At 42.9% G+C, this 26,274-nt stretch overlaps 1 protein-coding gene across 1 annotated transcript in view; it reads right to left on the reverse strand.

Moving 5' to 3' along the window:
* Positions 1-1,119: 1,119 nt before the first annotated feature.
* AFF2 (AF4/FMR2 family member 2) overlaps positions 1,120-26,274 on the reverse strand; it is a 119,919-nt gene continuing 94,764 nt past the window's right edge. The window contains exons 6-9 of the mRNA XM_032849593.1: positions 9,083-9,242; positions 6,399-7,403; positions 5,139-5,260; positions 1,120-1,370 (exon numbers count right to left, since the gene is read on the reverse strand). Of these exons, the coding sequence (XP_032705484.1) occupies positions 1,121-1,370; positions 5,139-5,260; positions 6,399-7,403; positions 9,083-9,242 (1,537 nt within the window). The 3' untranslated portion in view covers position 1,120. The remainder of the gene's footprint in view (positions 1,371-5,138; positions 5,261-6,398; positions 7,404-9,082; positions 9,243-26,274) is intronic.

The raw sequence follows: 26,274 nt of genomic DNA on the forward strand, positions 1-26,274 counted from the left end.
GTTTACCATATTAATTACATTCAGTATGAAAAATGGGATTGATAGCATAATTACTGTTTAGAGTAGATGGTTTAATTTCTAACGAGGTCAGCATTTTTAAATGTGAATGCAAATATTGTGTGGGCGCATGCATGCACACACACACAATTTCATATGGAAAATGACTATTTTACAATAGACCAATTGCTCCATAGCAGCGATGAAATTGGCCTAGATATGCGTGCCATGCCAGTCATCTCAGATGATGGAGGACTCTACCTTGGAGTCCTTCAAGCTCAGAGGCCTTTTGGCTTTTCATGGAGTGGTAAATGGGCATGTTCGGTCCAGGGTTCACCAGGCTGGCATCAAGACATTTGAAAGCTCATTGATTTTCCCATATTTGCTTTTTTACATTACACTTAAAGGAGACTAGATGCATACAGATGCCACATCTGCACATACATACATTTACATGGAAAAGCAGATGCATTTGTCATTAATATTCACCGGTGACACTTTGCTTGTGGCTTCTGTGCTTTAGGTACCTATACCCGAGACAGACAGAAAGACTGCAAAGATGTGAAAAATGATGCAAAGTCTCAATTTTCTATACTAACAGAGCAGCGGTGCTGAAAATCCAAAGGGCTGGATAATCCTTTAGTCGAGCTTAGAACCACAGCTGTGCAATTTTTACCAACAGATTCACCTATTAAATTCCATCCTTTTGGGTCACTATTTTAAACACAATTCACACCTGCTGCACTGGGTCCTGCGAAGACGCAACTGTGAGTTCCAGCCCCAGTCCAGTGACCTTGGGCAATCCCACCTCATCCACTGGTTCTTTCATTCACTAAATGATCAGTGCTGACGCCATGTGCCCGATCAGTACCTTGTGTGTCTCCACTGCCAAGATATGAAAGCATTAGACCAAAGGATGTCCAAAGCCCCGAGTCTCTGCATAATAATTTGTTGGGAGAAGTAAGACTGGAATGAAAAATTCATCCTACATTAGAACAATTGAGATTTGAAATAATGGAGCGTTTGCATATTTCTGTACACTGTTCTCTCTGCCTCTTCCTCCCATTCCCTCGGGGGTCACATCTGGTTAGACAAGCTGGGTCAACCTGTTTGTACCTGATGATTATAATACTTCTTCTGAGATGCTTACATTTACGGATATCCCTTTGAAAGTAGCACAGAATTTGCCTTCACTTCTCTTCGGTTTGGTAGAGGTGATCTGTCCGATCATAGGGATGTTCTTGTCTTGACCAAAGGGGCCATTGCTGCCACTGATGTTTCTGCGGCGTGGAGGGTCCTCTGGCAGTGGGGAAAGTGGAGGAGGAAACAGCTTTTCTTCTTTCCTTCTATTTGCTCTCCTGGATGAACTGTTTCTGTGTAAACAAAAAGCATAGAATGTCACAAAGTTTTGTCTCTCTTCTGTGATTTTTCCCATGATGTGGATACTTTCAATTTAAGTATGATTTTAGTTGATCGTCCTTTAACTATGGTGAAGAAGAGTATATACAAAAATGCATGTAGACATAGATATCTATAGAGAGCTCTAGCTATAAATAAATGCAAATAGATGTATCTAAGAATAAACACATGTCTCTGAAGCAGAACTCCATGATAAATGTAATGTCTAATGGAGGGTGCTACAGTATGATATTTGTAACCTTTTAAGATTCCTCTCAATTAGATTTTTTATGGAAAATCCAATGCAGACTTTAATCCCATCACATTTTAGGATGGTTCCTACTTATTTTGCCCTAGGACTTAACTGCATAATCACACAATAAATGGAACAATAAACAGTAGGGGGATATTTTCTTAAGAAATATTATGCTTGTACATTACTTAGCTATCAATAACACACTAAATACTTTTGTGACACACTGAGAGCCATATGTCCAACATATTCTAGGCCCATACCAAGGCACAAGAAGCCCCTGACCTTACACTGTTATACTGGAGTACTGATGTGCTTCCCTTTGTGGAACCCATTTGGAAACTATTTTGTCATATCGCCATAAGACATCTGTAGTCCTAGAAGTACTCCCATGCTTTCAGACTGATTTATCTGCCCATTAAATGGGCACCATCAAAGAGACAGACTTCAAATAAAACAGAACAACTAAAACCTTATGCTAGCTGCTTAACATGGTAATTGGGTCATGGATTTTCATTTTAGTTACTGTCTTAGCCTAATCAATGAAGATTACTTGAATTTTAATCTTTTCTTAGACAACTAATATGGCACTATGCAGCCATTTACTTTCCATGATTATTGATACAATTTTCAATAGCAAATTAAGTCAACAAGAATTTATGTTTTCCTCTTGGTCAATTTCAGTCAGTGTCTAGCAATATAGATTTACAATATGTCAAGGCAACAAATCAAAGATGAACAAGCATTCAAGTGGATTTCCCTGAGATGGTAGAAATCAATGCAGTCTCCTTGTTCCCCTTCCACTGTGTTGCCCAAGTTTGCCAACTATAATAGCATTTGCCGTCTTCTCCAACTTTTGTTTCATAAATGTGGCCCTATGTCAAGTTTTGTGAAGCAGCAAAATATTTAAAAACAGTAACTGTTTTTGCCATTTCATTAATTAGTTAAGATTAATTAAAATATTTGCCAATGGAATTTAAAAAGTGCTTTGACATGTAGAACCATTTTAAGATAGCTGTGATGCCCAATAAAAAGGATGGCAAACTGTTGAATTAGGGCCCATGTCCACGAGGAAGCTCTGTGGCCATCAGCTCGCATTAAGTATGATCATTACAGAAGCAGTGGACATCAGAGAGATGTCAAGCATTGCTGGAGCATCTATAGGAGGTGAGTGGTTCATTAGCTACAGCCACTCCTCCACTACTTGAGCTGCATCTGATTTGCCAGTGACCACTACAGTCGTGCTTGGCCTTCCCATCTGTCACCGTACATAGAACACCACACACACTCCAGCACATTCTATGCAGTGGGCACCGGTCCCCTGGTCCCTTTTCCATCTGTTTGGTAGTGAGCTGGAACCATGGGGCCTTCAATAACTTCCCTGGTGAAGGATAGCCAGGGAGCATTTTCTAGAAATCACTCTATCACCATTATGGCTTCTTATTACAAGAACAGGTTTTGCCACTTGGGCACCTCTTGTAGGTCAGAGGGGGACAGTGGACAAGATAAGTGTGTCACTACCACCACTCAGTGCTTCAGAGGCCCTGCTGATGCTTCAAGCTCCCAAGGAGCTTGAAGTGTGTGTGTGTGTTGGGGGGCAGGGGTGGGACTCAGCAGGGCCCTCCTGTTAGATGACGGAGAACTGTGGCTGTCATAGTCTGGTGTGGCATTCTTTGCTGGGTTTAGACATTCATTTAGAAAAGTGAATGTTTACAGATTTCTAAGAATTTGGTTTGGAAGGTCAACAAGGCACAAAGGAGCAGATGGAACTTGAGGAGGGGGTTCCCGGGAGAAGAGCTCTGAGAGGCCAGTCCTGGCTTCATTCTCTCTGTCAGCTCTGGAGATTTTTTCCACAGATCTGGGTTTGTTTGATGAGCCTAAGAATCTGGTCCAGGCTCTTCCTGAATGATGAATGCTACTAGGTAAACACCGCTTTTCTAATGACCACAAAAGCAGAAAGACTATAAAGACCATGAGTTAGCAACACCATTTTCTGAAGAACAAACTCAAATTACTAGACATTTACTTAATACTTGGTTGTATCTCTTCCATGAGATGGGAGAAGTGGAGGGTCACTGGGCTGCTTAGAGAGACTAGTGTCAGAGACTAATGGTTGTGGCAACACCTCCTGCCCTTTCTTTGTGTCTTTGGGTTGTTGAACGGGTCGAAGCCTGGAAACTGGGGAGCTATGGCCACAACAGCCATACCATTTCTGTCTGTCTTCCAGGGAAGGAGGAGGGCCATGGAAGGACCATGCTTGATCCCCAGATAAGGAGCTTGCTTCCCCACAGGGCTGGCTCACTTGGGAGTGAAGAGGTCAGCTTGCCCCACTGGAAGGGTCACTGGGTCTGAGAACTCCAAGTATGGGAAGGGATGTCTCAGAGCAAAGTTATACCAGATGCACTGTATGAAGAGCCACAGATTCTCAGGGAGAGGAGAAGCTTGGGGCCCCAATCTCCTTATTATACCAAGTGGATAGAGAGGTAATTGGTCTTTTCCTACCTTTCATCTCAAAACAATATATGGATCTCAACAACCACAAGCTGAAAACTTATTTCTGACATCTTATCTGTGGCAGACTGATACCATATAACTGATGTTAAACAGTAATCTGTGAAATCAATTGTTAGCAGCAGTTAGCCAGATTGCCTCTCTGTTCTGGGCTGCTAATAGGCTCCCAAACTGGTCTTTGATGGAAGTAATCTCTAATGTTGAATGAATTTATGGCAATAATTATCCAGACGGAATGGTTCCAGTAGCTAACATGACTGTTAGTTAAGTGGTACTTCTAAGATGCAAGAACTTGGACACAATGCTTGGTAGCAACAGATCTCAGGACTTCTCCAGGGAAGGCTGGGGCCATCTGAGTGAAGAGGAGAGGGAGGCCTCCCGCCTGACTCTGGCACTAATGGATGCATCCCCAGCCAGCTTTCCCTGACACACCATGGCCCCGGGGAGGCGGGGGCAGCTCCCAGATGTCTCCTCTCTGTGGCATCCTCAAACATGTCCCTCCCCTGGCCTCTCAGGATGTCAGGATGGACCTACTAGCCCTCAAGCTGTGTCTTTAGGTCACAGAATGGCTCCAAAGAGGAAGCAGGAGTTGGGTCATTGTGCAAAGGCTGCTTTCATCGCCATCAAAACAGGAAGTGGCCCAGAAGCAGGCGATCTGGGTGCTCTCTTATTTTAATTCCTTCACTTCTTTTATTCTTCCCTTCGGGCTGAAAGGTCACTTTGGCCGAGTTTGGTCCCCGCATGAGCTGGACTGAAGAAAGATCGCTATAGAGCTCACGGAATATGCAAGATTTGGCAGTCTGCATTCCAGCTTTCATCCCACCCTTGATAGACCAGCTGTCAGGACTGGCTGTTTCCTTACTTGCCATTCCTCTGAAAGAGGACCCTCACCACCCCACCCCACCCTCAAAAGGCTTCCTTTGAGATTTCTGAGGGGCCCAAACAATCGAGGTGTCCTACCAAGACAGGGCAAACTCACTCTTTAGTGTGCGGAGGTTTGTGGGGTGGCGCTGGTGAGATGCAAGGAGGCAGCAGGCAGATAGCGGGGGCCTCGTCCAGGCGTTGCTTCTTCTCAGGGATTTTCTCTGCGATCTCTGTTGGCTTTAATGGGAAGAAAAAGTCAGAACTTGAAATACATGGCACATGCCGACACTGAAAAACCATGAGCAAGGTAGACAGTTTGCTTCTGTTTTAACTTCTAGTTTTGCTCAGGGAGTTAAATGCACACCTTTGCTCAGACAGAAAACACTCAGCCAAGAAGCTGGTATTTGAGCAAGCTGAGCTGCACTGTGAACCTCTGATTAAAGACTGGGCGGCCCAGGAATCTCTGACCGAAAGTAAAGAGAACTTATCGTTCTCAGACTCTTTTTCCATCAACAATGCCCCCACCAATGAGTAGCAGAGACACTAACACTGCAACGCCAATAGAGCACGAGGCTGTGCAAACAGCATGGGGCTCAGGTGTCACATATAAAGGTCACTTAGACAACCAATAACATGCCAAGCAATAAACCATGTGTAAGACGTGCCTTTGCATTGGCCGGTTCTGAAGTTACGCCTGTCATCCCGAAGATGGGTGAAGAGTGAGGGCCAGAGCTCGAACTCAGGAGGCCGAGATTGAGAGTTGCCCTCCTGGCGAAAGTTTGCAGCCCTGGAATTCAGTCCTAACCTCTTGCAGGTGAGGTTTCCATGAGTCAGGCCAACCACACAGCTCTGGGACGCAGCAGTCTGGGCAGACCGTGTGTCTGCTACGAGCAGGGAGCATCAACGTGTACCTAGGTTGTGGGGATGCTGATGTGTGTCTGGAGAGATTAACAAGGTCCAGGGGCGGCATGTTGAATGCTTGGGATCACCTGGGTGCCCTGCGGCTGCCAGGGTGGGGACTGTGGGGGTGACCCTGTGAGTCTATGAAAGCCAGGGCAGCTTAAGGAGCCAATGCTAGGGACTGGGTACCTGGGGAAGGCAACTGTCTCCACAGCCTTCTTTCCTTCCCATCATAATCTCCCATGTGCCATTTTGGATTCTCTTCATATTGGCTGCCCAATGCTGACCATTCCTAATACTTCCTCCTAGGTCCCATTGAATCCCTCATTTCCCATGGAAAGCATCATTGCCCTTCAGAGACTGCACTCCATGGCTGTTAGCCTCTTTGAACATGAGGCTTAATATCAAGTTCGCCAACACAGGGCTGCTGCTCACGATCCCTCGGCACACCATGGGGGATGGGAGGACAGCCTACCTTGTGTTTACGCTTGCCCTTCAGGATGGGTTTTTCACTGGCTGCAGCGGTGCTCTGGCGCTTGGGCTTGGACGCAGGCTCCTTGGGGTCTGGCTTGGCTGGTGTCGCTTGCAGTGAGTGGTGGCCAGGTACTCTAGACAGCAGGTCAAGGTCAATCTTCACCCACAGATTTTTCAGGTTCTCGTGATCTCGTAGTGGGGACAGCTCGGTTTGCATGGCAGGGGTGGGTGAAAATGCAGGCTCTTCACTACCGGTGGTTAGGCTGTTGTTGCTACTGTTGCTGACCAAGGAGCTGAGGGTCAAGCTGGCGCCACAGGCTTCCTTGGATTTGGCAGTATTGCCTCCCGGAGCAATGCAAGGAGGCAGGACCTTGATCTGCAAGGTCTCTTCCTGATCGGTGCTGGAATCGGACGTGGACGAATCCGTTTCTATGAATTCCCGGGACTTGGGCACAATCTTGCCAGGCCCTCTGTACTTCTTTTTCTCGGCAGCCAGGGAAACGTTTGGCCTCAGTTCCTTCCTAGGGACTGGTTTGTGGGCAGTGACTTTGTTGCGGCCTCTTGGTGGGTCAGGAAGCTCCATGCTTTCCTTCTCTTTGGGGGTGCTGCTGGTAATATTTGGTTTGGGCCAGGTAAACTCGTCAATGCTGGTGTTCTTCTCGACTTTTTTGGGCTGTTTTTTTCCAATTGTCCTTTGCGAGGCTGTCTCAATAGTTGTCGACAACTTATGCTTCAAAGCCTTGGTTTCTGGAGTTTTCTGGGTCGGCCGTGGGCGGACTTTCTCCCTAATAAGACTGAGGAGAGGCCTCTCTTTGGGTTCACCCAGGATCTGGCTGGGGGTTGTTTTCACTTTGACCTGGACTTCCATTGGCTGGATGATAGGAGGAGGCACAGACACTGTCTCCATGGGTGTTTCATTTTGGCCACAAATAAACGACTTGTTCTGGGATGTCACTTTGTTAAGCCATTTATCCAACTGCCACTTGTTGGTGGAGGGCGGCTCAGGCTGCAGGTGAGAAACAACAGCAAGAATGAATCTCACATCTTGGAAGAATCCAGAAGGACCCTTACTACACTGAATGTTGATAAAAGCTGTGGATGTTAAGTGCCCATTCACACATTTAAAGACACACATGGAATCTAAATTCATCAAATTACCCAGAGAGACAAATACTCCACAAAGCAGCCTCGATCTACTTATTGCAACAAGCTTCCACCCCTCTTCTGAAAGCAGTCTCCACTCCGGCCAGGAAGGAAAGAATTATTCACAGAGAGTTTTCCCAGAGGGTGGGCACGGAGGTCTGGCTGGGAAACCTGTTCCCAAAATCCTTTGGTGGGACTCATTGCTCATCCTCTCACCAGGAGGCAGAGTAATGATCATGGGTCCTGAAAAGCAATGTGAATGTGCCTCAAGTGTAATTCAACAAGAAAGATTTTCTATTCGCAAAAGTCCCAGTGCCTTCTCTATGGTGCTGTAATTCACTGCAAAAAAGGACAAGCCTTTTCTATTTTTACTGAAGGATGACATGATTTGACTTCCCCAAAACCACCACACTTTCCCAGTGTATGGGCAATAACCAGTTGATGGGGACATGCATGCAGACATTAGTGTCTGCTGTTAAGCCACGGAAATGATGCGTACAATTCAGTGCTTGATTCCCAACTCTGAATTCTGTCTGTTGAACTAAAAGAGCCATAATTTTTATTAGAACTGCTCTTCTTTTGAAAGCCAATCAGCTGAGGCTTAATGGTGCCAGCCAATAAAGGGTGACAGAATTAAAAACACTTGAGTGGCTGTGAGTCCACTGCACACAGGGCAATGGCAGACAAGGGTTGGGGAAAGTTCTCTCTTAACCTCTCAGAACCTTATTCTTTAATCCGTAAAATGGGAATAGTAACAGCAAGGACCCCAGAGAAGAGTTATGAGGATAACACAAAAAAGTGAAGGTCAAGAGCTTCTCAGCCCAGGGCCCATGTTCAAACAGTGCTGGCTATGACTAATGGTGGGTTTGGCACTACTGCATTCTCCAATATTTCTTTCTGATGATAATGAACAAGTGTGCATGGAGCCCTGGAGTGGATCTGCCTGCTGTAAGGGGCACAGGCTTGGGACCACTGAAGGGTCATTCTGGACTCAGCAAGGACGGGAGGGGAAGAGCTCATTGTTTTTTATTTCAAAAGTGTAATTTGGGTATTTTAGGGAGCCGTGTTCAATATTTTCATGAATTATCATCAAACACATTTGGAGAATGCAACCAAAATTTTCAAAAATCCATCCCATTTCTTGGGTCTTCCTTGCCAAGTGGCAACTCATCACTTTAACCTGGAGTCAGGGGTGGTATCCCTGGGGCCAGAAGTAGGTCTGGTTGACTGGTTCTCTCAAAAGAGGAGTTGCAAACCTGGTTATGACTCTTCCAGATTTACACATGAGAAGCTGGGGGCTCGGAGGAGCTAAGTGAGTCATATAGCAAGGAATGTCCATCTTTTAGGGTCTGTGCACTTATATGATTTAGAGGTAAAAAAATGCTTTCAGATACCCAAGTACTTCACTGAAGTATTTATTGTGTTGGGTGTATGTGTGTGTGTGTGCGTGCATGCATGCGTGCATGCACGTTCACTGGGAGTGCCACGCAACCCGGTGACAGGTGAGAGGCAAACCACGCTCGTAGCCCCCACACCCCTCACCTCGGGAGTGGCTGCACGAGGGGCCTCATTGGATTCACTGTCAGTGGTGCTGCTCTCGGTGTCTGAGTCTGACTCAGAGCTGCTCTCGGAGTCACTGGAGCTGCCGGATCCCCCACTGGCTGGCACTGCGGGTGGCGGCTGAGGTGTGGCCAAGAGTGGGCTGAAAGAAAAATGACATCATTCATTGTCTTGCTTGTCTCCCATCATCAGGCCAAGGGCCTGCCCTCGCACAGCATCAGGGCCTGTGATCTGTCAGTTGTGGGTGGACTGGAGTACACCGTCCTATTCTATAGATGGGAAATATGAGGCTCAGGAGGCCTGGTGAGTGGCTGAAGGTCAAACGTTTCATTAGAACAAGGCCTGAATGTGGCCAAGTTCCTTGGGTTCCATGACATTATCTTCCCTCTCAGAAAAGCCTAGCCTCCCGCATTCCACATAAACTCTTTAAGGCAAGGATGCATGCCTTCTGGACCCAGAGACAGATGCTACCGACTGACACATAGCCATAGATTCTTAACGATCCCATGCTTTTTGGGTTGAGATAAGTTTTCATTTCCTATGGCCATCTTGTTCAGAAACCCAGAGTTTTGTCACGTGGCTATGGTCTCAGCTATACACATGGTATAGTCCTCTCACAAAGGAGGGGTGAATTCAAAACCCATTTTAATCGGGGGAAACTAAGGTCCACAGGGAGAGAGGCTGGCCTCTGCCTCCCACTAGTTGGAGAAGTGAGATGGGAACTCCAAGGGCAGGGATTATGAAAAACATTTTCACTGCTGGTGCCCAGTACCTAGCACTGAGGGGGCCAGAGTCACATTTCTTGGCCTCCTCCACCTTAATTTTTATCAACTCTTTGTAAAACTCTTAGAAGGAGATATGTTCATAAGGCACCAAGCAAGTTTAATGATTGATTTCAAATCTGTAAAGCTGACCAAGCAAAGTATTTGGAAATTGACAACATTTGCCACTCTGCCTTCATTGATAATCAATAGTCTTCCTTACTAATCGTTTGCTCCCCGTGCCCATAACAGATCAGCCTGCACCGTCTCTTGCCATGGTGGGTGATATCCTCAACCCGTCCTCAGGCTCACTGTGAGAAGTGTGGTTCCAGCCTCAGGGGGTGGGGAGGACTCTCCTCGCCCCCACTCCTGTCTCAGCAGCCCGATCTCCTCCTTGGAAGTAAGTTCACTGGTGGTGAGTATTGCTGCTCTGCCGGTGGCTGCCCCCCACCCCCATCTGCTGGGCTCACTGCTGCTCATGCTCCCAGCTCCCAGCTAGGCTCTCTCCCACCTTCAACTCAGTCAGGAGAGTGCAGTCCTCATCTCAGGGGCACCTCATCCTGTGGTCCCACTTTCAAACTGGAGTGAGAGGGACCCCAAGGACCCCTCTCCCCAAGATTCTGGAGGCACAGAGCACTATTCCTTGCCTGCCCCCACCTGTCCAATGCAGAGAGCCTTTTCACTCCATGTGCCTTACCTCCCTAAAGGCTGCCTTTTTAATCTCCCAGTTAGGTATTTTCTTTCATAAAGCAAAGCTCATTTTAAAATGCTATCTGCTAAGTAAATGCTATCCGAAAGTACATTTCTCTGCCAAATACACCAAGAGATTAGGGGAAGCAGAGGAAATAGGGGACTGTATCCCCTGGGAAAATGCACGCACACGCGCCTGCGTGCTTGTGTGTCCCCGAAAGGGGGTGGGGGGCGCAGTGTCCTCCGACCCAGCATTCTCCTTCCCTTCTTTCTCTTGCAAGTCTCTCCTTTATGGCAGTAAAGACTCCACATTTATGCAAAGTACCCTCTAAATCTAATCAATTGTTTCTGTCTCTGGTTACTAAATAAAGACAGAGGGAACAGATTTAATGAGACCAGTCCAGACATTATGCTATCTTGGCCTCAGTTCCTCCCAAGTAATGTTTCAGGTCCAGCACGGAGCAGCCGCAGCCCTGAGCCGAGGGGCTGCTGGGCTGAGATACAATCAGGTGGTTTTCTAGTTTTCTTTCATATCTGTGCCTTCATGTCTGGTTTCTCTTAAGACTCCACTTACCCCAATATTACCAAACTCAAGTCTAGATTGACTTTGGAATATTTCTGGATAGAGTTTCCATTTACTGGATTATTTTTGAGCCATTGCTGTAAGAAGCAAAACAATCCCAGGGATTATTTCGCTAAAAATGAATGCACTGAGGTGAAACACATAAAGTTATTCATCAGCTCCACCACAATAAAGTTTCACGGACATAGATGGAAACTTGCATATGTGTGTGTTTGTACACAGGTGTTCCTTATCCAAAGCCTTCTGAAGGGGAAAAGAATTCTGATGTTCAGATTTTTTAATTTTAACAATGTGAATATACCATGTTATATGTATAATAGCTCAAGTGGGATCTGGGGAAGGATCCCTTTTTTAATTGTGTTATGTCAGTCACCATAAAATACATCATTAGTTTTTGATGCAGTATCCCTTAATAAAACTCACTAATATCGTTACAATAACATTAACAGTAAGAGGTCGGGTTCTGTCATGAAATGAGTTTGTCTCAAAGTTCAGGAAGATGACAGCTCTCAGGACTCTTTTAATTTCATAATTGTGATTAAGGGATCGTGGATGTGGGCAGAAACCATATATGAAAAGTGGACTATAACTATATGTACAAGTAAATATAGATAGATATGGATATGAAATAAAGACTCTTTTAAACCTCAGAGTGACCTTGACTGAGACTCAATAGAATGAGACCTGTGATTATTTTCCCTAAGACTTCTTACAACTTTATCTATTGTGTTCTTAGGAAGGACCCCTCGATGAGTCAGTATGGACAATGTCCCCTTGAGGGAGACTAGTGTAGAAAGAACAGGAAGAGGCTCACCAGGTTTTCATACCCACCCCAATGAACATGGATGCTTGGGGATGAGAGGGAAGGTGGGCTTGAATTCAGAGAGGGTATAAAGAGGATTACAGCTGGGGGTGAAGGACTTGAGCACCTTAATGAGAAAGAACTGCTTTCTCTGGGCAGTTGAAACAGGGAGGGAATAAGAGTTGTTTAAAATGGAAGCAAAATTGCTCTCCCCAGTACCTCCCTCTGCCTCTATTATCCATCTGCTCTTCCCAGGCTTGCTGGAGATTCTGGCTATTAAGATATTAAGATATTAAGCCACATATTTGAGCCTGTTGGATCCTCACTTCCTCTGGGCCCACCTTGCACCCAGCAATGCAGACATCAATATGAGAATGACTGGCCAAGGACCACATTCTTGCCTAGAATCCACGGTGGAACTTTCGAGTGGGTAAATCATCAGAGTATTTCACTCACAGATTTTCACTGAGACCCATTAGCTGTTCAGCTAGTTAAATCACCCCTTCTGCTACATTTATTTTCATACATTGCCAATTTATTTTCTGCATATATATTAAAGTGGCTATGAGAGAAGCTAGATCATGCAATACTTGGTTTTGCCTAGATGAGATAGTGATGTGCATTTAATACATTCTTCATTCACCAAACTGTATTAGAATTACTGTCCATGCACCATTTCCTCTTATATTTTAGTCATCTGTTTTTTTAAAAGAATGCTAGTGGTGACAACAAAGATAATGTGTTATATTAAAAATCATTACCATTCATCATACTAAACCATCTATCCATAGTCTGTAAATATTACGGTGGTACTCTATGACTTCACCCCAATGCAATAAAACTTCTCACAGGACCCACATTTATACCAACTTCGAAGTCAGTGGCTCAGCCTTTTCAGAGATCCAATTCCGATATTGTGTTCCTCAGCATGAGCCATCTTCAGTGAGTAGTGAAACCTCATTTTAACCCCAACCCCAATTAGTAGGTACTCATGGTCAGGGGTCAGACTGAGGGCAAAGGAGCTGGCTTAGTAAAGTCAAAGATCTTAGCAGGGGAAATCCAGGGCTAGGGAAGGGGATCAAAGAGCAGGTCAGTGGGAGAGAAGTTTGGGAGGGATTTCCAATGCCTTGTCCAGGCAGGGTTGGCCCTGCTGTGGAAGGCTTGAGCATACCAGGGAGAAAGGTGGGTTTTGAGAGGTAGTCCAGGTAACTTAGTGTCTAGACATGACAGTCTCTCTATGCTTACACTGACTGGGCCTCTTCTGCAATAAAGAGGTTCAGTTTGTACCAGAAGATAGAGAGTTGGAAAGCTGAATGAAGGAACTGGAATGACTTTGCCTGGAGAAGATTCTGGGGCAGGGAGGAATAGGTTCAAATGGTGACAGTCTTCAAAAACCCAGAAAGTCTGTCCTGTGTGAAAGGGGGTGGCTTGTTGTGAGGGCCTCCCAAGGTGAAACTGGTACAACGAGCTAGAGATTTAGTTGGAAAGATCTCACCTCAACATCAGGAAAGACTTAAAAATCAACAGCTGGGGTGCCTCGGTGGCTTACTTAGTTAGGCGTCTGACTCTTGACTCCAGCTCAGGTCATGATCTCAGAGTGGTGAGATCAAGCCCCACATGGGCTCTGTGGTGGGCATGGGGACTGCTTAAGATTCTCTGTCTCCCTCCCCCCTACCCCTCCCTCCTGTGCCCTCTCTCAAAAAATGCATAGGAATGGCCCGAGAAGGAAGCCAAGGCTTTGAGGCCAGTGAGCCAATGCTTTTAGTTGACCAGGTAGCCAGCAACAGAGAATATGGTAGATATATTCCTATCGTGGGTCCCAAGTGGGTTTGGATGATCTTTAAAATATTTTCCAGCTCAAAGATTCGTATCCTTATGAAAGTACACTGTATAAAGGATTGTGAGGGGGATGTTTTAGGACCCCAGAGGAAGCATGTGGGGACTTGTCTGCACAATCCAGTCTGCTCCTTAAGGCAGTTCTGCAGTGTTCTGCTCTTGGCAACACTTTATCAGTCACAGAGCTCTTGTGTGAGCCTCAGAGGATTAAGGCTGCATTTCTGTAGGGCTATTTTATAAATCAGACTTTTCACTAATTCAGATTAACAGCCTCCAGAAAGCTAAACATCTGCATCAGTGCTGATTCTAATCCTAATTTAACTGTAAATTCCTTTCTCAGGAGATAAACAGGAATGATGAATTGGCCATTCTGCACAATCAAGCTGTATGGGCATCAAAAATGAAAGGATCCCGAACGGATGGAAATTTTGTGGTGGGAGAGGTACATGGGAAGGGTTTGACAAGCAAGGCGTGACGTATTGATCTTGGCAACATATTTGGCACATGACTGGGATATGCCAACGACATGTAGCAGGAGACAGTTGATGGGGAGTCCTGTATTAAACCCTTGTCTTTTGTTGAGACTCATACGAATTTCATCAACATGACATTTTTCCAGTTTTATAGAAATGAAATTTCTGTCTACAAGATAATTTGAAATGCTTCCATATTTGAAGTCATCATTAAGTTGTAAAGGGATGGCCCTGGGGCAAAGGAATCAAAATTTATTGCTGATCTTACCCCTCTTCCTCATTCTCCTTTCTGAACTCTGGGTTCTAGAATTAAAACAATCTGCCTCACCGTGCTAGGCCACTAGAGGCAGATACTCTGACCCCTGAACCTATCCCAGCCAGGGGGTAGGAGAATCCATTTTTGGTCTGAGTCAGTAGTTCTGACCTCCATCCTACCCACCTCTAGAAAATCCCTTTAGCCCCCTTATCCAGTAGAAAGCATATGCAGAAGCATGATACGTAAAGCAGATAAAGGCAGAGTTTTCCTGGTGGAAACAGGGATTGGGCAAAACATAAGGAGAGTGTGTTGCCAGCAGCATCCTCCTCCCTGGGTGGCCCCCAAGCACAGTTTGAAAGTAAAGTGCTTCGTATCCCAATAGTATCACCAGCAACTCAGGATCAAGTATCTTTGGTGTTAATGCACTAACGCTGTTGATGAATGTTGATAAGCGAATCACTTCCAGCTGTAATTTGGGCTACACTGGAGATAATCTTTGTTCAACATGTGCACACTGGGTATCTGCCTTTTTTTTCCCTCTTCAATGATTTATTTTATTTTATTTTATTTTATTTTAGAAAGAAAGAGAGAGAGTGGGAGGGATAGGGGCAAGGGAGAGAGAGAGAGAGAATCTCAAATAGGATCCACACCCAGCATGAGCCAGACACAGGACTTGATCTCACTACCCTGAACTCTTGACTTGAGCTGAAACCAAGAGTCAGACATTTAATGGCTGAGTTACCCAGGGGACTTTTGGGGCCTGACCAGCCCCAGGCCCTTGTCTTCGTTTCCTGCCTGTGGCCTATCTCCCTTTTTACTCTATTTCACACATCTAAATAGCTATGTTTCCTCTATTGCTTTTTTTTTAATTTTAAAGATCTAATGGGTTTATAAGATTCATGAATCAGGCAGCAACCCATCTAGCTTCCTCTCCTACTGGTTTTAAAGAGGTAGTTTTAATCTAGTGAGAAAAACATGGGATTGGAAGTCAAAAGATCTTTTGAGTGTTACCTTGGATACTTAATTACTTAACATAGGGTTTCTGATTCCTCATCTGTAAAATGGGTCTACTATATCACATAGGCTGTGAGAGAACCTAGTGAACACATTTAGGTGAGCCTTCTCAAACATTAGTATACATACAACTCAGCAGGAGACTCATTAACACGCAGGGTTGAATTCGCTAGGCCTGGATGGAGCCCAAGTTCTGCGTTTCTAACTCACTGCCCAGTGAAGCTGATATTACTGGTTGGTGGGCCATAGAGAGAGCAGTGAGGCTAAAACCTACGTGGGTTATTCAGACATAAGCTGCTGGGGCAAAACCTAAGTTGGGGATTTTGAAACTAAGGAAAAAAACACACTTTGGAAATCAACTGTGGATTTTATGTTTCTATAATTATTCTGTCCTCCTTTACCAATAGGCAAATTGGAGCACCTTATGCCATTTTAAGTCAACTGGGCAATTGTGGCTGAAGAGGTTGTATCAGATTCCTTCTGAGAAGCTTACAACGTTACTGAGGCTACCTGCCTCTACCAGTGGTTGGCCAAAGGCCAACCTTTGAATGAGGCCCATCGCTCCCTGCAAAGCTCAAAGGCAACTTTCCACTAGCCTGGCTGAGGCAAGGGTGGGACCCACTGTAGGAATGGCTGCAGCTGGGACACTCTTACTACTTCCAGAACACTGAGACTCAGTACCAAACAATGTCAAGGTGAAAAATTGTTTTAAGGATACCAGGGGATAAAGTTCAATGTGCAGTTTCAAAGAAATGAAAAAAAAAAAAAAACAGAACAAAACAAAGCGACAACAACAAAAAACCAAACCCAACCCAAGGTACCTGGCTTCCACCTAGTACCTTCTGGGACGAGACAGCACCATGGAGGTGCCGGCATGCACCCGGTAAGGCTGGTCAGTGCTGGCTAATGGGCCAGTGATGTCTTAAGAACACCACACTTTGCATTTGGGAGAACACACCGGCATTTAAATTCTTCTGGAAATAATTAAAAGCCACACAGACTTTTCTGCTATCAGTCAGAGCTGCTTCCATCAAACAGCTAGACAGGTGGCAAAAAATCATAGCCAGCAAGGTATTTTTGTCCCTTTTGCCTTTAAAGTGCATTGACAAAAATGGGAGCAAGGGAGAGAATGAAGGTAGGCAAGTGACCCTGAACGGGGACTCCCATGAGCCCTGCTCTCTACCAAAGCAAAGAATGAATAGGAATGCCAGAATACGAATATGAATTGCGAGAAAGAATTGAATACGAATGCCAGAAAATCTCTAACAAGGTCCAACAAAGAATTCCATCAGTCACAAATCCAATGTGGAGCACGCTATGTACTTTGGGTGTTTTATACCCAGAAGAGAATCACTGTATGCACAGAACTGGTCTGGAGGTGGGCACAAGAGTCTGGGCAACAGAAAGGCTGAAGATGCTAGGAGAGTACGAAGCAGGCTGGAGATAGGCTCAGAGTGGCTCAGCAGAAGCCTTTGCCTTTTTCCTTGCTTGATGGCTTCTTTCTGTTGCCCATCATGCTTAGAGCTGCCTCGTGATTTGGGAAGCGGGCATCCCTCTTTCAACCTCTTCCTAGACTACATTTCTTCTTTGATGTCTCTCAATGCCAATCTTATCAGTATTGTCTGGTCCACTTCAGGTCTGATTTGTTACCTGATGTATCACAGACGCTTGATTTAGAGAATAAGCTTCGATGGCTGGAGGCTTTATCAAACACACACACACACACACACACTCACACACACTCAAATGCTTTGTGCACCTAAGACACCCTAGAGTAAAGCCCTAAATGAGTCTTCTCTATAGATCTCTGGGAAAAGGGTCCCTGGGTACCTCCACTGCCTACTGTCTATGTCTCTATGGTCCCAAGAGGACACTGTCATCATTGAAGCAATGAGACCACAATACTTTTTGCACTGCAGAGCACTTGATAATGTGCTGGCATTTTTACTCCCATGACTTCATTTGGTTGCCATAAGAACAGTGAGTGGGGGGTGGATACAACAGATATCCTTACCCATGAAGCTCCAGAACCTCTAAGCCAAAGTCGTGCAGCTGGGGTCTGAGGGGGGATTTCACCAGGCTACTGTGACTCTTTTGGCAACACCAAGGTGGCTTGAGGAAATGAAAGCAATCGGGAATCCACTACAAAACTCACCCTTGTCACCATACCGAAAGGCATCGGGGACACAGAATTAATTCTGAATGCTTTCTTCAAGTGGCTGAATGAGAAAGTCTGCAAGAATGTGATGTTGAAAACACTGCAGGCCATCAGCGCTCTATGCCAGCAAGATTGTGCTGCATTTGAGTCAAATGACAAATTTCACCGGGTCCAGAGGAGACCTACAGCTCACAGCAGATAACTCTTCCACATACACGAATAGATTTTGAGGAGTAAGTAGGGAAAATTTACATGTCCTTTATCTTTCACATCATTCTACCTTTTCAAAACCTGTATTTGTTTTTAAATAGGTGATAAACATGATACTGAATTCAAAAGATACTGAAAGGGACACAGGGAAAAGTAGACCTTCAAATCCTCTGTAGTCCATCACCCTGTTTTCCAACATTTTTCACAGTTAATGTTTCTTATGCTTCTTCCAGTAATATCCCCATAGATTTATGAATATTGATATGTGTGCTTTTAAAATAAAGGTTTTTTTAAATTATAAAAGTAATAGCTTAAAAAAAGTTTCTGTGTGTGGGATGGCAGGACATTCGATGAATGGCATTCAAAGTCACATCCATAATTTCTAATATAAAACTCATATAGTTTTCTTAATAAATGTGTCTTCATAATAGTGTCTGAGATATATTACAAACATCAGCATTAAAAGACTCAGGTGAATTACAAAAATTACAACTCACAGCACTGCAGTGTGTCAACCTACCATGAGGGAGAGGCAGTAACGTAACACATACCATGAGGAATAGAAGATGCTCAGACAGCCCTGCTTGGTGGGACTCAGCTGCAGGTTCCAAATCAGGAAACAGTCACTGAACTTCTTCCATCACAGACACTTCTTACAGATGCAGTCAATGCATGCTGGTTCTGCTTCCTCACCACTAGAAACTTCCATAGGCCCAGTAATCAGACTTTTTAACTCTTTGATCTACTGAGACTGCTTTCATTTGTGACCACCCACCCCTGTCCTCCCCACTTCCCATTGCAAGTCAGGTGTTCTTCCCTTACTCTCCTTGACCTTGCTCCCTGTTGGACTAAAAGCTTTGACTTCGTTTGTACTTGGTCCCAATGACCATTTACAACATGAGATCTCTAGGTTTCAGAATTCACAATGACTCCCTCATGGGCAGATGTGCTCTTCTCTACGGGATTTGCCCAAGATCTATCTCCATCGACACCCTACCTTAGTGCCAGTTTTGATTCCCCTCTCTTTCCAGCACATTTGTGACTTTTGTCTCCTTCCTCTTCCTGCATTGTCTCCAAGCCTTTGCTTAGCCTGTCTATTCTGTCTAGAACGACACTTCCCCCCACTTCTGCTTGCTTAAATCATTATCTTTTAAGCTCAAATTCAAATAACATAAGGTCCTTTCCAATGACTTTAATTCTTGATACCTCCCTGTTCTGATTTCTTTGCACTACCTGCATCACCATTTATTACTTAATTATTCTCAAATTCTTTCATCAGGCTAACCTTTTGCCTATGCAACTAAATTGTCCATTTTTTGATGGCAGATGCCAGAGTTTACAGTCATTTTTTGTGTGCCCTAAGGTGCCCAGCATAATAACTTGTATGTGATTTTCTTGTTATGAAAAAAGTATTCCAACTGGCCTCATAAGGTGTAGAAAATCCACTCAGATGAGATCACCTGGTAAAGAACAATACTTAACTCCAAAATATCAATCTTTCAACCGGTTGGTTAGATGTTAGTCCATCATCACCTGCCTCTTTCTTCAGCTTCAGTTCCATGGCAAAAATGCAACTTCTTGGGATGGTCATTTTAATGTAATTGGTATTTACAACAACAGTTGTTGGGTTGCAGAGTGCACACACATGCATGAACATGAGAAATAAATGGTGGCTCTTACGGAAACTGCGTGCTACGCATACACACAGATCTTCTTATTTTTAATTAAGATGATGATTCCATTATTCCAAATCATGTGAAATGTGAGCTACTCTTGTCATATCATTTTGATACATTAACCAGCCCTGTCTACATTGTGCTTGATATTAACTCCCTTTCTACTTGATGGTTTTTCTAGTGGCATAATTAATTTCCTCATGGAAGAAAAAATATTCAATCAATTTGGGATTAAATATGAGGTTGAAGGACTTTCACAAAAGATAGAACTAAATCTCCTAGCCCACATGCCTTGCTAATTATGACACACTCACATTAAGAACAAGAAGGTGTTCCCTTCCCATGATAAATGGGCCTGAAAATCCTCCCCAGCGTTTACTATAAATCACAAAGACCATTAATAAACAGGCAGGAAAAAAAAAGACAGTTTCTACAAGAATTCGCTCTCATTTTTTGCCCAAGACTATCAATGTCATATTTAAAGCTGACACCAGAAGGCTTCTATACAGAAGCCCTATAAGTAAAAAAGCCCAGCTTTTTTTTTTTTTTAGATTTTATCTATTTATTTGACAGACAGAAATCACAAGTAGGCAGAGAGGCAGAGAGAGGCGGGGTGGGGGGGAAGCAGGCTCCCCACTGAGCAGAGAGCCCGATGCGGGCCTCGATCCCAGGACCCTGAGATCATGACCTGAGCTGAAGGCAGAGGCTTTAACCCACTGAGCCACCCAGGTGCCCAGCCCAGCTATTTTAAACAGAGTTTCCCCATGCCTGTTATTTTGAATGACAACAAAGGATCTTCTTAATCCTGCACTGCTCTCTGCCCCAAAATCTTGCCTTCAGCTAACAGCCTCACTTCTCATCAAGGCTAAATTAAAGGAGGTCAAGTGTAAATGAGAGAAGAAGAGGGGGCCACACTAGCCTTATCTCACATCCAGCTTGCTTTAGACAAAAGTCTGGTTGTAGCCACCAGGAATAAGGTAGCTGAGCACAGGTAGCCTTCATCAACACTGACCCCTGTATATGGAATGGCAGGGGTTACACTTGAATCTAGATCAAAAGCAACAAGAATGACAATCTTACATCATGAATGAACACAGAGCCACCTAAAAGATGACCTAGAAAGAAATGGAAACAAACTTAGGCATTTCTCCAAGAACTGGCATGATCTGTGATAATGACAAACAGGCTGGTAGTAATAAGGTCAGGGTGTTTGATTTTGCCGTTAAGAGGAATCTGTCACGTGGAGAAATTTATCATGCAGAGAATTTGGGAAATTTAGCAATTACAAAGAAGATAGAATTCAGAATAAAAAAGACTTTAAAATGAGACAATTAAAAATGTCTTGTGAGGCTAAGCAAATTACATTTGTGGTCAGCCAAAAAACTTGGGAATATGCATGTCCTGAGCATTACATACATAGTAAGTCACAATTATATAGGCCCCTCCCCCAGCTAAGGTCCTTAAACAAAGGTCCATCTTAGGGAGTTACAGTGAAGACAAAGTGTTCGCAACTTAGGGGCGTTAAACACACAGAACAAGAAAGATATGCTCACTAGCAAAGCGCATGATACATGCACTTTTAGTGAGATGTGACTATGTTTCCTTGTCTGATGGTATCAATGGTATCTCCAATTTCATTGCAGTTTCCAAGAGTCTACAGTGCTTTAACTTTATCATGACAAGATCAGGGTATATTACTTTGCTAGTTGGAAATGTGGGCAAAACAAAAAACAAAAACAAGAAAACTATTGGGAGAAATGTTTTCCAGAAAGGTTGTATATTAAAATGTTCCCTTTGACAATAATTATGTTTCAAAATATATTGCAGACAACTATGCCCAAATTCAAGGTGTTTGAATGATGTGTGTTTGTGCCCATGTTTAAGTGTGTGTATGTGTGTGAGTGTGTGTGCGTGCCTCATGAGTGACAGTATATGTATGTATACATCTACTAGCTAAAATCCAAGATGGCTAATACTAAGAGAAGTAAAGTAGTTTTGGCATCAGTTAAGATGATTGGCTAAGAAGGACAGCAATATTGGGAGCAATATCATCCTTCAAGTGAGGTACATAATATTAATTTAAAAAAAATGTCATGATTTAGGACAGAAATATTGATTTCTGTAGTACATACTGGGCATTCAACATTTAGCAAAGAACATATTGTTGCTGGCCAATGTTGGCATTAACCTCTTTGTGGGTTCAAGTCATGTATTAAGAGGAGACACAAATGTACACTCACATGTATGAGGATTAACTATTAAGTCTTATCGTGTGTTAGTTTTATAAATAATATATAAAGACAAAAAAGTCCAAAAGAACTGAAATGTGGTTATTTTTCTATCTGTTGGACAAATTTATTAAGTAGACAAGGGAAATGTGAACTCTTTCAGTTAGCCATGAAACTCGTGAACACTGACAGGCTTCCAATACAGGGAAACAACTTAAGCGTTTGCCACCAGATGAATGGATAAAGAAAATGCAGTCTATGTATTTACAATGGAGAATTATTCAGCCTTAAGAAAGAAAGAAATACTGCTGTTTGAGACAATGTGGATGAACTTGGAGGACATTATGCTAAGTGAAATAAGGCAGACACAAAGAAAAATACTGCATGGGCTCACTTGAATGTGGAATCTAAAAAAATAAAATTAAATTAAAAAAAAAGTCCAACTCAGTAACAGAGAGTAGAATGGTGCTTACCAGGGGCTGGGGGGTTGGGAAGAAAAGGGACATGTTAGTCAAAGGGTACATATTTACAGCTGTAAGATAAATAAGTTGTGGAGATCTAACCTACACCCCAGGGGCCATAGTTCATAATAAAGTATTGTGTACTTGAAATTTGCTAAGAGAGTAGATACCAAGTATTTTCACAGCAAACAGAGAAGGTGATCCTGTGAGGTGTCGGATGTATTAGTTAGCTTGACTGTGGTAACCATCCCACAATGTATGTCTGTGAAAATGACACAGTGTACGTCTGAAATATATACAATTTTTATTTGTCAATCCTGCCTCAATAAAGCTGGAAAAACTATGTTGAACAAGAGTGGTGAGAGTGGGCATCCTTGTCGTGTTCCTGATCTCAACGGGAAGGCTGCAAGCTTTTTCCCATTGAGGATGATATTTGCTGTGGGTCGTTCATAGATAGATTTTATGAAGTTCAGAAATGTTCCCTCTATCCCTATACTTTGAAGCGTTTTAATCAGGAACGGATGCTGGATTTTGTCAAATGCTTTTTCTGCATCAATTGAGAGGACCATGTGGTTCTTCTCTCTTCTCTTATTGATTTGTTCTATCACATTGATTGATTTGCGAATGTTGAACCATCCTTGTAGCCCAGGGATGAATCCCACCTGGTCATGGTGGATAATCTTTTTAATGTGCTATTGGATCCTGTTTGCTAGGATCTTGTTGAGAATCTTAGCGTCCATATTCATCAGTGATATTGGTCTGAAATTCTCCTTTTTGGTAGGGTCTTTGCCTGGTTTGGGGATCAGGGTAATGCTGGCTTCATAGAAAGTGTCTGGAAGTTTTCCTTCCGCTTCAATTTTTTGAAACAGCTTCAGGAGAGTAGGTGTTATTTCTTCTTTGAAAGTTTGGTAGAATTCCCCAGGGAATCTGTCAGGTCCTGGGCTCTTGTTTTTTGGGAGGTTTTTGATCACTGCTTCAATATCGTTACTAGATATTGGTCTATTTAGGTTGTCGATTTCTTCCTGGTTCAATTTTGGGAGTTTACAGTTTTCCAGAAATGCATCCATTTCATCTAGGTTGCTTAGCTTATTGGAATATAACTGTTGATAATAACTTCTGATGATTGTTTCTACTTCTTTGGTGTTAGTTGTGATCTCTCCCTTTTCATTCATAATTTTATTAATTTGGGCTTTCTCTCTTTTCTTTTGGATTAGTGTGGCCAATGGTTTATAGATCTTATTGATTCTTTCAAAAAACCAGCTTCTAGTTTCATTGATACCTTCTACTGTATCTCTGGTTTCTATCTCATTGATCTCAGCTCTAATCTTGCTTATTTCCCTTCTTATGTGTGGAGTTGGTTTGATTTGTTTTTGATTCTCCAGTTCTTTAAGGTGTAGAGATAGCTGCTGTGTTCTGGATTTTTCAGTTTTTTTGAGGGAGGCTTGGATGGCTATGTATTTCCCCCTTAGGACCGCCTTTGCTGTATCCCATAGGTTTTGGACCGAAGTGTCTTCATTCTCATTGGTTTCCATGAATTGTTTCAGTTCTTCTTTGATCTCCTGGTTGATCCAAGCATTCTTAAGCAAGGTGGTCTTTAGCTTCCAGGTGTTTGAGTTCCTTCGGAACTTCTCCTTGTGATTGAGCTCCAGTTTCAAAGCATTGTGATCTGAGAATATGCAGGGAATAATCTCAGTCTTTTGGTATAGGTTGAGTCCTGATTTGTGACCCAGTATGTGGTCTATTCTTGAGAAGGTTCCATGTGCACTTGAGAAGAATGAGTATTCTGTTGTTTTAGGGTGGAATGTTCTGTATATATCTATGAGGTCCATCTGGTCCAATGTGTCATTCAATGCTCTTGTTTCTTTATTGATTTTCTGCTTCGATGATCTGTCTATTTCTGAAAGAGGCGTGTTAAGATCTCCTACTATTAATGTATTCATATCAATATGACTCTTTATCTTCCCTATGACCCTGCCATTGCACTACTGGGTATTTACCCCAAAGATACAGATGTAGTGAAAAGAAGGGCCATTTGTACCCCAATGTTTATAACAGCAATGGCCACGGTTGCCAAACCTGGAAAGAACCAAGATGTCCTTCAATGGACGAATGGATAAGGAAGATGTGGTCCATATACACTATGGAGTATGATGCCTCCATCAGAAAGGATGAATACCCAACTTTTGTAGCAACATGGACGGGACTGGAAGAGATTATGCTGAGTGAAATAAGTCAAGCAGAGAGAGTTAATTATCCTATGGTTTCACTTATTTGTGGAGCATAACAAATAGCATGGAGGACATGGGGAGTTAGGAGAAGGGAGTTGGGGGATATTGGAAGGGGAGGTGAACAATGAGAGACTATGGATTCTGAAAAACAATCTGAAGGGTTTGAAGAGGTGGGGGGGGTGGGAGGTTGGGGGAACCAGGTGGTGGGTATTAGAGAGGGCATGGACTGCATGGAGCACTGGGTGTGGTACAAAAACAATGAATACTGTTATGCTGAAAATAAATAAAAAAAAATGATTAAAAACATTTAAAAAAAAGAAATTTCATATTTCCCATAAAATAATTGCAGTAGAAGTGATTATTTTAAATATAAAACTGAGGCCAAGAGAGTTGTTTAACTTGCTTAATACTGGAACAAAGACTTCTTTTTATTTTACTTAAAGATTTATTTATTTATTTATTTGGTAGAGAGAGCACAAGCAGGAGAAGCAGCAGAGGCAGAGAGAGAAGCAGGCTCCCTGCTGAGAAGGGGATCCTGGGATCATGACCTGAGTGGAAGACAAAAGCTTAAGCAACTGAGGCACCCAGGCACCCCCAAAGTAATTTTAAGTTACTTCCTCCTACAACATTTTATATTAACTACAAATCTCCCTAATTAGAATTTAGTATGAGGTAGATGTCCCAAGACAAATAAAACTGGACTCTATTGAACCCATAAGGAAAATTATTAAATATTTTGTGCCTGGTGTTCTAGATGTTGTAACCAGAGAGGAAGAACAGAGTTAATTTCACTTAGATTCAAAACAGTTAAATTTTGAGTTTGAGTTATTGGAATTATGGTCTAGCTGGGGGGCTTCTGAAAATAAAGGAGTTTTAGATCATACAGGATATCTGTATACACTTATGAAGTAATTAATAAGTATTTCACACTTTTGAAAAAAAAATAAATAAAGCTGGAAAAAACTGGTAGGCTTCCAGTTGGTGGTTGGACAATGATAAATTCCAGGTGTTGGTATGGCATATATAGAATTAACCCACTTTTCTAGTAGTAAAGATGACCTAGTAGTAGTACTGATGTAGTACCAATGATCTCTGATATTTTTAGTAATTTTTTTATCTTGTCAAGAAAAATAATTAAACACAGATTTTCTTTTCTTTCGTTTTTCCTCTTCCTCTGCCTCATTCTGGTGTCTTGTAATAGTCTCATTATTCAACATAATATTGTCCATTTTTAATGGTCTTTTCGTTCTGAATTATATTTTAAAATAATTCGAGAAAGTCTATTTTAGAGATGTTTCCAGTATATGTCTTTTTGAACTATTTGAGTCATTGGAAGGGGAGAATTTTTCCCCTCAAATCCCCCCTACATATCTTATATGCCTCTAATCTATGTAAAATAACAAGTCAAATACTTAAAAATTTTTAATAGTTATATTTCAAATAGGTCTTAGTTAACTCCATTTTGGAATGAACAGGGAAAAAGAACCCAACTTCTTATAATTTGCATGTTATTAACATTGCCATAGAAGGGTAAGAAAAGGCACCACTTCAACTGGAACATAGAGAGATTTTAATCAAAGCTGCCCTTGCTGTGCTCTTTCTTTAGAGACTGCCTCTTCAGGAGCCCATCCTGTGTTAATTGTGTTTCCAAATTGTACACGGATCTGCAAGAGGAGACCAAAGCAACTTTTGCTCTGTGATTTTACTTTCCTTTAATACGATGGCTTATACTCTGTGGTTTATTCATTTATTGGTCTGATGGTTTTTATGAGTTGTGATTCAACATAGGTTCATTTCT

This window comes from Lontra canadensis, unplaced genomic scaffold, assembly GCF_010015895.1.
Source record: "Lontra canadensis isolate GAN:19392208 unplaced genomic scaffold, GSC_riverotter_1.0 scaffold233, whole genome shotgun sequence".
NCBI lineage: Eukaryota > Metazoa > Chordata > Mammalia > Carnivora > Mustelidae > Lontra > Lontra canadensis.